Source organism: Periophthalmus magnuspinnatus, chromosome 1 (assembly GCF_009829125.3).
Source record: "Periophthalmus magnuspinnatus isolate fPerMag1 chromosome 1, fPerMag1.2.pri, whole genome shotgun sequence".
Taxonomy (NCBI): Eukaryota; Metazoa; Chordata; class Actinopteri; order Gobiiformes; family Gobiidae; genus Periophthalmus; species Periophthalmus magnuspinnatus.
The window spans coordinates 10908916-10922242 of NC_047126.1; the positions used below are offsets into that span (position 1 = coordinate 10908916).

Below are 13327 nucleotides of genomic sequence, written 5' to 3' on the forward strand. Positions count from 1 at the left end.
TCACAACCCTCATTATTTTGTTGCTCAATTTAATTCAGTTCAAACAGTTTTTCTGTGACGATATTTGATCAAAGTTGCATTTTATGACAATATCTCTGCACCTCAGTGGGCTTTTCTGCTGCCTTGGGGATGGTGTTCTCTCCCTGTGTCGCTCGGGCCTGTATGAAGTTTTCATGTTCTCCCTGTGTTTCGATAGAGTTTGCATGTTCTCTCTGTGCCTATGTGGAGTTTGTATGTTCTACATATGTCTGGGTAGGTTTCCTCCAGGCACTCCAGTTTCCACCATCACCTCAAGACATGCACCACCTTAGGAACAATCCTCAGGTAAGATGGTCCTGACCAAGCCTAGCAACAAGATCACAGAGATGGGTCCCTGCTCTGCGATGTGGTGCTCACTGCTCCTGAGGAGACGTCCGAGTGACATTGAAGGATGGGTCAAATGCAGAGGACACATTTCCCTATGTACCTTAACTCTATAATACTATTTATAAATACATGTGTTTGAGTTCTCTTTTCCTTCCCATCACTGTTATGATTCATTAAAGGCTGCAACTTTTCTGTAATGTGACCACCACCTGCTGGAGATGATATTGGTTTGTTTGTAATGTTCCACAGTATGGCCTTAAATTTATCTATCTGACTTTTTTCAGTTACAGGTATTGGTTTGTTTGTTTTTAAACCAAAGAAATACCCCCCCTAAAAAAAACATTCTTGCTGTGAGGTCGCCTCCACAGATGTGACTTGTAACTTGGCTTGGGGGTGTCACTACTTATGTCCATAGAGGTGTCATTGCTTTGTCTGTAATGTTCCTCCATACAGAACTTTCCAGACAAAACTAACTACATGGGACCGTCCACCTGAAAAGTCACATAGTGGGCCATATTACTGTATATCACGGCCCCTCCTCCGTGTGTTTTTTCCTCTTCCTGCACCTCCCTGCTCTTTACAGTTCTTTAACTCTGAGGACTTTACACTATTGAGCTGTCAGTCTGATGGATGCCACTGTCTTTGTCACAGCGGTAAACTGTGTCCTGGTCTTAAAATAACCATTGGCTTCATGTGGCGCGTGTAAACGACTTCCTGTCCACGTTTAGTTAACAGGAAGTGAGGGGGTCAAGCAGTATATACCTGCATGGACAGACATGGCCCTGATGCAAATGATTCATCTTTATTAGCCAATGCAAGGTGTTTCAGTTGCTTGTACAGTAAACCATAATACGCATACATTTCATCATTGTGAATATAACTTTGTGCACAAAAGAACAGCAAATTAATGAATATATCTCTGTTATATCAAGACTACTGTAACAGGGTAAAACTGTATGCTCCAGTGTCGTTTACAGTTTGTGTGCTTTTTGGCCATGTTTTTTTAATCAGTTTGCAGCTATGAAGAGCCAGTATTTCCCATTAAAAAGCACCTTCAACTTTCTCTCTCCCAATCACTTTTGTTTGTCTCCGTGAGCAGCCAGGGTCCAGGCCGGTCTGAAGACTGAGAGGTATGTGGTGCACTGGGGTCGCAGCACCAGACCAGTGAAGACAACGAGAACCAAGCAACAGAGCCAGCCTTGTCAACTCCAGCCTGAACCCCTGGCAAGAAGACTCCATCTTGCTCACAGCCAAAAATCTGTCTTCTTCCTCTTAACAGTCCCCCCCTTAAGCAAAGGGCTTAAATTATACTCCATCACATGTGCTCCTTTTAAAGCTCTCGGGTGATCCCAGAAACCTGCTGTGAGGCAGTCTAACTCTAGGGGGCGTTACACTACTTTAAAAGAAATGGGGTTAGTTCTCAGGATTATAATAATTGTCCCAATGTCCATACACTTCAGAGGACTATACTCTCAAGTTGGCACAATGTCCTTAATAATGATGTTCCAGAGTCACTGAAAGACTCTCCTCTAAACTGTGATCTGGACCAACATGTGTGCCTGCCAGCTCTTTCATCAAATCAAAAGTCTGAATTTTTTACCTTTTTATTGAATGTACTTTTGTATTGACTTAAATTAGACCAATAAACAGACATATTTTTTAAGAAAATAAATAAAAATATTATTTTTTCTAAAGGTCAAGGCAATAGCCATGAGGCAGACCTACTTCAAAAGACCCAGAATAAATTAGATATGATTTATTTAGCCCCTGTGGTTAACTAGATTATGTTTAACCTGCAGCTGCCTGCAAACCTTTTTTTTTTCAATGATAGGAAGTGTGCATTCTTAAGCATGCATTTCACCGTGAAAGGGATTTGGATTATAATCTATAGCTCATGCATTATTAACCTTCATATACACCACTATATATTAAATGAATAATTCAAACAAGCTTTTGATTTGAAGATGGTCTTTTGTAATAGGCAAACGTCAACTTTGATCTTTCCACACACTGTTGCTTTTGTGTCTATACATTGGACCTAATGGATCTATGTAAAATGCAACCTAAAAGCCACAAAAATATATAGATGTTGTGGTGTTTACTTGTAAATTCCCCCATACTTCAGTCTGAGTTCTTTTGACTGTGAATCACATTAGTGGATATTTCTTGTATTCACTGATTTACAACTCACAGATGGCTTTGTAGAGGCACCCAAAGGGGCACTTGAGAAGAAAGTATGGAGCTCTTTTGGATCTTAAGAGACATTTTCACTAATGTATTTTCCATAATGATCCCTGGTGACTTGCGTGACCAAACATGCCCATTCTGAGATCCACTGGTGAGATTTGGTTTAGGAAATGTAAACGATAAAGAACGCTCAACTTAGTGAGAATGTCGTGAGATGGGAGAAAAGGTTTTGTAGTGATTTTAGTTTTAAGAGGATCTCAGAATGGGACAATGGACAAGTTTGGTGTGGACTTTTCACCACAAAAGGCTCACTGTGTTTGTCTTGCACATGAGAACACATCACTACACAAAGGCAAAAGACAAAGACAAAATAAAAACACACAGGTGCAGTATCAGAAACAGGACAAAATTCACAAATGTTATGGTGTAACATGAAACAAAGAATAATAATATAAAAATATTGTGATAGGTGTTATAAAGTGACAGGTGTTATAGGGTGACAGGTGTTATAGGGTGACAGGTGTTATAGAGTGACAAGTAGATGAGCCTGATGAGAGTGGTGTCGTCCTCATTCATGACAGCGCTGTAACATCACAGTTTGTTGAGTGAATGCTGTATGTAATACCTCTGTGGGTCCTCATTCACACCATCACATATCTTTGAGAATTTATCTCAAGGACTTGTCAAAAACACAAAATGACTTCATCCCAGTATCTTCACTTCAGTTGCACATGACATGAAACACAGTACCCAATGTCATGCACCACTCTCCCCTCTTCAGACAGTGTTACATTCAGCTTTTAGCAGTGCTGAAACTGAGAATGACTTCGGGTTGTTTTAATTATTAACAAGCCACTGGTTAGACTTTTCAGATGTGTTATAAACCGTGTAGAAATAGGTTCTGTGACTGGAGGTTTTGGAGACTACAGACTTAGGGACATTTTAAATACTATTATGACTCCAAATATACTCAACTACTAGTCTGTCCCTGGTCCACACGTATTTGAAGGCTGGGCACTGCTCTTCTCCTGAGGTAGCCCTTATATGCAGTGGTGTTTCGGAGCAAAAATGCAAAAGATACTGTAAATTCACCTACGGGGACATTAAAGACTAAAGATACATACGAGTCTTAACATAGCAGTAGAATCTATCCTTACAAGTGGACAAATCTTAATCAAATTCTGCCTTGTAAAAGTAGTTTTATCTGTAACTGTAGCTTACTTCCTCACCTAGATTGAACTGGATGCACAAGACCTGAGGTGCATTTTCACTTGCGATACAGATGGTGGTGTGTACAGCGCTGACGTCAGACAGCTGTGTGATCTCCCTTAGCCTTGATGAAGACAAATGGGAAATTACAGTTAAAAAGCCCCTGTGGTTTTATCTATTAGCTGATGCAGTGTTTGTGCTGTGGTCACAAACTGTAGAAACATGAGGATATTTTCTGTTTTCATGTACGGTCATGCTTTTCACTGTGCAATTTGTACATCCAGTAATAATAATAATACCCCTTTTTACCCAAAATATTCATAAGGAAATTGAACTCACTAATGTGGACTACTTTGTTCCTGCTATAGTCCTTGATTAGTCTGGTCTAGTCCAGGTTTAATTTTGGGTCTAGTCCTAATTTTCACGTACCTTAAGAACAAAAATCAGGTCCCCATGATGTTAAACCTATTTATTATATCAACATGTCTTAAAGTTCAGATATGGGTTAAAATCATAGTGTTAAGATCCCAGTTTGCCTTGTGTTTTGTGCAGTTTTCCCCCTCCCTCCTGTGTCAGAGCCTGAGCTGGGCGGAGACTCGGGCTCCTCCCATGCACACCTGCAACTAATTGCCAATCAAGCTGCACCTGGGGAGGACAAAGGGAGTCAGGATCTGACACTGAGCACAAGATTGTCCACGTATCCACAGTGGTACAGCTCTGCTTGGCTCAGTCTCTTGTTTTTGCATTTTGCTAGTCTTTTCTAAGTTGGATGCTTTTGCTCCTCATCAGATCCTGCTCCCTGGACCCACTCAGCTCCTCTGTCTTCGATCCAGCTCTGCACGACCGGTACAAAACTAACACCTTCCGACCCAACTAACACCTTCCGACCCAACTCACCTCGTCTCTGACCCCGCTGCCCACGATCTACTCCTGGACTCCAGCAAACAACCCCGCTCTCAACTATCTGATCAATCTACCTTCATTCGTACATTTAAAAACTGTAAAATAGACATTGTTAAACTATTCCCTGAGTTCTGTCTCTTTGGTCCCCCTGTCAGTCATTACAACACAGACTGTATAAAGAAGTGGACCGAGTGAGTGTAACGTCACCTACAGTGTTCAGCTCCAGTCACATGAAGCTCATCGAGGCTCGCAGTTATAGGGGCGAATTTGGAATGAACCGCAAGTATCATAGCAACCAAAGAGCCAATCCAGAGCGGGGCTATTGAAAGTAACACCCCAGCCTGATTCGTCTGTTATTCATGTTCATATCGGACACGATAGCGAAATAAAAACACCAGGATCATGTAGTGCAGATTAGTATGAATATTAGGGAGATGGGTGACAATTTTTCAATGCAAAGTGAATGGAGCTGGGAGTGCGCCCACGCTCACCTCTATTTTGAACACGGCAACTAGCAGGTTAGCTACATCGATTTATATATACAGTCTATGGTTAAAACAATTTGAGATTAGGGTTTGGGTTATAGGAAGGTGTACTATATTGTTAAAGTCACCAAAAATGAATGCAAGTCAATATAAAGTCCTCAAGAAGCAAACCCAGTTATGTGAAATGTGAACGTCCCTTAAATGTTCATTTCAAGCTTGTTTCTATAGCAGCTAAAAAACTAAAAATGATGCCGATATGAAGAATCTCAGAGGGATCCCAAATATAGAATATTCCCAAAGGCGCATGTGTAAGATATTATACATTAGTAGCCATTACCCACATAAATGAATATAGGGTGTATTGTGCAGTGTCTTGCTAAATCACTAGCCTAATATATGTACAAACAGATGGGCTTTTCTAGATTCTTTCCTTACATGAGAACATCACCCTCCCCCACATCTTTGACACGATGCATACACACGCATTATAAATCTAGTCATTCTATACACACATGACTCATTTTAATTTCATGCAGTATTCTCTGTGTATGCTTATAGTTGAAACATTTACGATCTGATATTAAGACCAGACACCGGAGACATTGAAGATTCACTGACAACAACTGACTTATAAATCAAACTGCTACTAAAAGACATGTTTTATTTGACACCATTTGTTTTAATTGGCTCCATAGAGACTGATGGTGATACAAAACAATTTGGCTTTTTAAAAATTAAAACGCAGTGGCAATGTCATGTGTCAAGCTTTCATATTAAACACTCGGCAGCACAAAATGAGAGAAGTGTAATTCTTGTAATAAGGCAAATACAGATTTTTTTGTGGAGATTACTTGTGGCTAGAGTAACCATCTGTCTCTTTTTTTTCTTTTTTTTTTTGGATGTCCTGCAAAAATTACACCAAACCGGAGAGGCCATAAAAGTTGACGGAGTTAAATGATGTTTTTTGCATTCGTTACCCTTCTGAAGAGGCACAAGCTATGTTTTGTTATATATAAGCACAATTGTAATGTTTTGAATAACCAAAGTGAATGTTAATTTAATTTTGTGATTAAAAACACAGTTAATTGATTTGAAATGACACATTTTCTGTAAGCTAACGTAATGGTTCATTTTGCTAATGTGTAAGACACATAGACTGTATACATAATTGGACATTGCTAACCCATGGGGAATAGAAAGAGATAACATGGGTGCGCTCTTTCCATTGACTCTGGCTCAAGTTTAATTGAAAACCTTTCATCCCTATCTACATAACTGCTGCTGTCAGGCTTGTCATTTTGGTCTTAAAATGTTTGTAATAACCTGCTCTACATGTTTCTGGAATTTTTATTTTGCTATTTTGTACATTAATACATTTGTACTCCCACTAGCATTAGCAACACTTTTAATCAAACCTGTTGCTAAGCTCCTGCTCCCTGCTAAACCTATTATAGGTGCTCCAAGTTTGCCCTTATAACTGCTGGCCTTGATGAGCTTCATTTGACTGGAGCCAAACGCATGGGTGACGTCACATTGATTTATATGGTCTATGGTAAGACATCCAGCCCACATCGCTTGTTTAGCAGGGAGCGGGCGTTTAGCAATGCTGTCAATCAAACCGGTTGTTGGTGCTACCAGGATCAACCTCAGGAAAAGAAAGCAACTCATTGGTTATTAATGTTCATATCATGATTTACGAACAAAATAGCCAAATAAACCAAATGATAAGCCTGACGGCAGCAGTTATGAAAGAGAGGGGCGACAGTTTTTCAACAGAAAGTGAATTTGAGCCAAAGGCCCATGATCACTTCCTATTTGGAACGAACGCAGCAGCTAGTGGGTTAGCTATGTCCATTTAAATATACAGTCTATGGTGTAAGAGTTTTGGGATTTAGCATTTACACAATGTTTTTATGTGTTTACTGTGTATTTGAAGATTTTTTTGCTATTAAATCTGAAAATTATCAGTGAAGTTGACCTTGAGCTACAGTGAGATTTATTTACACAATCTCTTTATTTTCTTTGTAATATGTTGGCACTATTTCCTATTCCACTGTGCATTACAATTGAAAAAAATCTAAAATCATATGGCGTTGTGTATTACAGTTATTATCTATGAGTATTTATTTCTCAAGTGCATCCTTCCATGTTCCATCACGTTATATCTAATATATGTATTTAACTGAGAAAGCGTATTGCCTTCATTGAGCTATAACCTGAAATCAATTTTAAAAGTATAGCTAAAAAATACAAAGTCATCGTGTACCGTCTTTGAGTCGCCTCAGTAGCTTGCATTGTTTATTAATATACATTCAAATGTGTTCAAAATGGGACAAATGAGGTAAATTTACAATGACAATGGGGAACTCACTAAGTGCCTTGAGTGACTTTTGTTTTGCTTACAGATATATCATAAAAAAAATTAAGACGCTCACAATTTGGCATTTGCACAGAAGAATCTTTGTCAAATACACTACAACACAAGCAAAACAGCATTACTAGGGTGACCTGATTTTCAAAATAAAAAACTGGGACCCCCTCAGTTTGGGGTGTTGAGTGAGTGAGAAATTAAGGAAAACTGTTATGCATTAGGACCATTCAAGATTATTCACAACATTCTTATGAATCAGTATATACAATCAGAGAGACTTCAGCCAGTGCATTTTTTTGTTTTCTGGTAGTTTCCAAGCATCTTTTTCTGTATTTTTACCTTTCCTTACTGTTAGTATCAAATTAGTCAACAATTTCTTTCTTGTATAAAATTGAGGAAAAATCTGCTAGGGACAGGAGACACAGGGCTCAAAACTGGGATTGTCCCGAGTAAATGATGACGTCTGGTTTCTCTAAGCACTATATGACAGTGAAAAAAGACAGACTCAGAGTTTGGCCCCTTAAAAGCCTCCCACATACAGTACTGTGCAAAGAACTTAGGCAAAGTGTATGGAAGAAAGGCGTATAAGAGTGTATGTAGAAATAAATTGTTAAAAACAAACACAAACAAAAATGTCAAAGCTCTCAAAGACCCTTTCCAAGGCATTGGTCCTTCTCACAATGCTGAAAAATATGACAAAACTATTATTTCAATAATTTAGCTTGTCCAAACAATGATCTGGATCCACACACAGACACGCACAAGACATGGTGTATTTTCATACATTTTAGGGACATTCCATTGACTTTCCTTGAGACTAATCCTAACCTTAACCATAGTTTAAACTTAACCTAAATCCTAACCTGTTTTAACCCATATCTTAAGTTGAAATCATGTTGTTGATCTAATGATAAAGTATTTTCATCAAAGGGACTTGATTTTTGTCCCTATAAGTGAGGCAGGTCCACATGATGTAAGTGGTTTATTTTCCAAACACTCTCGCACACACACAAACACAAAACCTTTACACAGTACTGCAGTGCACACACACCTTGCACATTAATACTTTAACAGATAAATCATTCCTTGTGTCGTAAGTTTACAGAAGTCCGCGCAACAATAAATATTTTGCAGTAGGAAAGTTTGTTTACTGCTGTCGCATGCAGTTTTCAAGTCATTTATGCTTTTTTTCTTTCGTTTTTGGTAAAGGTCAATTTTAGACACTGGTCTCATCTCCCTCCAGTGATCCGATTCGGCACTGCACTCTTTCTTCTAGGCAAATGTCCTCTATGGTTGTGCTGGCCCGACTGGCAGCACCCCGTAGTGGTAGGAAGGAGAAGTGCAGCACATGCCCCCTTTTTTGGGACCGACTTTTCCCCATCCCATTACTGTAGCACACCACTAATCTTCGATTCTCCTCAGGTGCGTTGGAGCAGTTTCCACCTCGGGCAGTTTTGGCGAGGTGAGGCGACTCACAGCTCGGGTCCAGATCTCCCAGGTTGCCCGTGGCGATGCTGCCACTTTTGACATGTGGCGTTTGGCTGTAAGTGTGTCGGTATTCCTCATCAATGTCCTTGCCCAACTTCCAACGCTTCCACTTCTTCAGCATCTCTGACTGCACCTGCGGCATGATGGGAAAAGACAACCACAGAGAGATACAGCCAGAGATTAGACCTGTCCCTGTGCGTCTTTAGATCGATGTCTGCTTTTAAAAGGGTTAGACGTTAACTGATGCTGGTACATCATAGACAGAGGAACAAAAGACAGTGAACACAGATTGCTTTACAGATAAAAGGGGTAATTTATGAAGGTAACAGGACTCTAATGAAGATAAAGTGTTTGCACAAAGCATGAAAACAGAAGAACGAATAACTTATCAGCTTACCTCTTTGTTCACAAAGCAGTAGAGGATGGCAACAAGCAAACCCTTTAATAATAAGAAATATACATTTCAACCATTTTGGACATTTTATTTCAGACATGCACAGAATAAAATAATAAAATATATGGCACAAATAGAGTACCAAACAGCCCCCTCTCTCACCTAATATTGCACCATGACACAGACATGATTTTATTCAATGAGACATTATTGTGTCTATGTTGTTTCTCTGTCACGGTTCAATATCAAAGTGAGAGAGGGGACAATGTGGGCAGGGCTAAACATATGTCATTCTCTTATGGTTTAAAAATATGTACAGGCCCTTTAATCATTTCAACCAAGTCTTCTGTGATGTATTCTGGGGCAATATTTACTGATTTTAGCTGTTTTTAAATAATAAAAACACATTGAATTATGTTATTAAATAGTGGCCACTTATTCTATTAATATTTGTTATATTCTATTCTTGTTGATGAAAGATTATACCAGTTCAACCTGTATTTATCTGTAAACATGATCAGATACATTTTAGACAACATTTTAATTACTTTACAACATTAAAGTCCACTGAAAAATAAACATAAGCGCAGTAGAGCGTGTGCACTGTGTGTGACCTCTGACCTGGAAGGAGTTGAAGAGGAGGTCACAGAAAAGACGAATGAGGCGCAGCATGGAGCCTTTAGGGACTGACTCATCTATGACAAATGTGAAGAGGATGGCGTGAATGCCCAAAAGAGGGATCAGCGTCAGAGTGGACTTCGCTAACCTGCAAATAATGATACCCACAAGTATAAAACCTGTCAAACTGTATGACTGGACTGTGCACTATGTGGTTCCTGTTGTGTTCTTGTAGGGCAACGTCTCTTACCGGAATTTGTAGTCTGTGTACCTCATCTGATGCGCTCGCAGTTTAGACATCAGTATTTTGATAATCCTGATGAAAATGAAGAAGTTTATCTGCAAAAATAAAAATAAAAAACACATAAGCCTGACATCTATTATGTGTGAAATGACAATGGCATTTACTCCAACAAAAGCTACTCCAGAAATGCTTGACATGTTTAACCCTGTGTGAAAACGATCCCAAATGTATATATGCACTGCAGCTGATGTCTGTGCTATGCTTATAAAGGCATGTGCAGCTGCAACTGACGCAATACTGCATAATACACTGATTCAGGGTCACTTTTGTCTGCGTCAATAAAACATGTGATATACACAGCTTTCACTTGACTGCCAAGATCCATGTGCTCCCAAACTTGGAAATCTAACAACTTTTTAAGTGTTGTGTACACTGACACTGGCTCCGAGCTTCTTCAGTGTGTCTGCTGCATTATTTATGTTTGAATCCAGTCTGTGAAGTCACCTCTGAACTTAAACCTTTCCCAAAATAGTGCAAATGTTTGAACTTACCAAACATGCAAAGAGAATTGGAGAGCGTATGATCCACCAGTATCCCATATTAGTGTTTCTCTCCCAGCACCTGCACATATGTATGTATAAGCACACTTTGTCAATGAGCTCTGAATGACAAATACGACCCTGTGGATTCTTGTGAATTTGCGAGTTCACAAACCATCCATTTTGGCAGACTCCCGCTGGTGTGAGTGGGCTAAACGGAGCTGGAGATGGTAACAATCACAGAGCAGAATTTGGGTTTGGGTGAAATCCAAAGTTGAAACTCCCAAACAAAATGAACATGGCAACACCAAAATACCCACCTAAACCTAGATTTTTTTTTTTTTTTTTTTTTTTAGAAATTCTTGTTCTTGTTTATTTCTTTCCTATGTAGATAATGCAAAACTACAGATTTGACTGCGGTGCTCCTGAGCTCAATGGGCTAATCACATAATGATGACAAAGAATATGAAGCTCTGGAAATGACAAAGGCAAAGGCCAGTCTATGAGCTTTAATACTTCAGTGTGTCGCACAGAAAAATGAATAATGTATGAAAAGATTAAACTTACTCCTCGTTCTCATAAAGGTACTTGACGATAATCCACGGCGACACAAAGATGAGAGGGGCGCCTGAGAACAGAGTTAGAGTGGATAAAGTCAATGGTGCTCAAGCTGATGCTGTTTGACCTCTGGTTATTACAGCAAAGCATTCTGTTGTTTTTACCGTAGGTTTCTTCTATCGTTTTGCAAATGTTTATATTATCGAGAGAAGGGAAGTTTCTAAATACATGTACACAACCTTCAAGAGGATTGGAGCCGAAGGAGAACTTTGAATGTGTACAATTAATCTCTTTTCAGTAGCAGCGTGTTTACACCATGTCTTTCACTGATAAACAAAAGCTTTTTAAAATGACTTTTATAGTACAGAACAGGCACACAGCATTTGATGTTTCAAGCTAAATCACAGCCTTTTATAAAAGAGGTGACTCTAATACAGAGGTGCATTTACTAAAATTACAATATTTTATAACTGAGACATATATAACTTATTTTATAATTGTAACATTGGAGAGCACATTAAAATACAAATATGTAGCCATACTTAAAGGTACACTATGTAACTTTTATGAAGGGGTTACATCACCTGCTCGTTTCCAGGGAGATGTTATTTCTTTGTATTCATTCAATTAATGTCAGCGGGCTCACCTGTCCACAGATCTGACCTGTAACTTGGCCTATTAGCATTAGCTGCTATTGTCAAAGCAATAATATCTCCACTGAGACAAGCAGTTTGCTGATACTCCACCAGAAAGGTTACGCAGTGCAGCTTTAACATGAATAAAGATTGACTCACCCCAGCCAATGGCCAGATAGATGTAGAAGTACTTCCTCTCACTGAACACGGTGATGACGAGTAGATTGTGCAGGTAGATGCCCTCCACCAACAGCCAGTAGTTATTAGCCATGACACTGTACTGCATCATGACCATGGCTCCTCTGCACCACATCACCGCCTGATACACCATCAACACACGAAGCAAGAGTATTCACACGCTCAACTCTAACTTTTCATTACATCCAACAGATGGACACAAAGGTGCACATTTGATTTACTGAGTCTGTAACCAGAGCAGGGACTACACATGTTTTACAGTGAAAGAGCTTTATTAGTGTTCTGACATTGTTCATCTTGATTGATATGAGCAGCGCTGTGAACATAAATCTAAACAGGCTCCCATGGAAGCTAGGAGGATTTTTACTTAAATACTATGAGGTTAATTTGTATCTGCTCAGAAATTAGTCTTGAAAAAGTTATGTTTCTATACGATGTAGCAACTTTAACTTATACCAGTGATGAGTAATTTATAATGTTAATTCGCCTGTCACAATAACAAATTTCCCCCTCAAAGAAAAAAATGTAAAAGAAGTATTCTGTCATGTATTGAACAATAAGTCCATAGTATTGTGACTACTGTTAATGTGTTTTTTTGTAAATGCATAGCAGTGCACTATTTGTGGGTTTAAGCTTGCAGTTTATAAGGGCATCTTTTCAACATTATAAATATATAATAATTTGTTTTAAATTGTCATTTGCTATGGCAATTAGGGGTGTAATGATTTAGAAATCTCACGATTCTGTTAGATCCATGATGCAGGACCTACAATTCATCACGGTACGTAAAACAAACTAATTCATGTAATTATTTCAACTTTGGTGACAAAATCTGACAAGTATGGCTGGGCAATATAGGAAAAAAAGACTCATGTTTTTTCCCGATCTTCTTCCATCTTATTGGAAACAAACTTGGACTTCAGGTATAGAGCAATGTGTCAGGATCACTACAATTTTTATTGATGATGTTGATGGGAGCAATTATTCCAGAGAAATCCACATTTAAAGTTTGGAATAAGTTTGTACAATAATTTATGGGCTAAATGAGGCCTTAAGTTTCTCTCATAAACAGTGTGAAAAAGTTGTTTACATTCCCTCACTTGGATTGTAATGATAAGAAGCACCAGAGGGG

At 38.9% G+C, this 13327-nt stretch overlaps 1 protein-coding gene across 2 annotated transcripts in view; it reads right to left on the bottom strand.

Annotated features, from left to right (window-relative positions):
* Window positions 1-7414: 7414 nt before the first annotated feature.
* The window catches only part of gcgrb (glucagon receptor b), a 41256-nt gene continuing 35343 nt past the window's right edge, over window positions 7415-13327 (bottom strand). The window contains exons 8-14 of one of the 2 annotated variants that reach the window (XM_033968494.2): window positions 12157-12316; window positions 11372-11432; window positions 10817-10886; window positions 10272-10360; window positions 10025-10169; window positions 9407-9448; window positions 7415-9142 (exon numbers count right to left, since the gene is read on the bottom strand). In XM_033968494.2, coding sequence (XP_033824385.1) covers window positions 8738-9142; window positions 9407-9448; window positions 10025-10169; window positions 10272-10360; window positions 10817-10886; window positions 11372-11432; window positions 12157-12316 — 972 coding nt within the window. In that variant the 3' untranslated portion in view covers window positions 7415-8737. The remainder of the gene's footprint in view (window positions 9143-9406; window positions 9449-10024; window positions 10170-10271; window positions 10361-10816; window positions 10887-11371; window positions 11433-12156; window positions 12317-13327) is intronic. The other variant, XM_055221370.1, reaches the window with a different exon arrangement.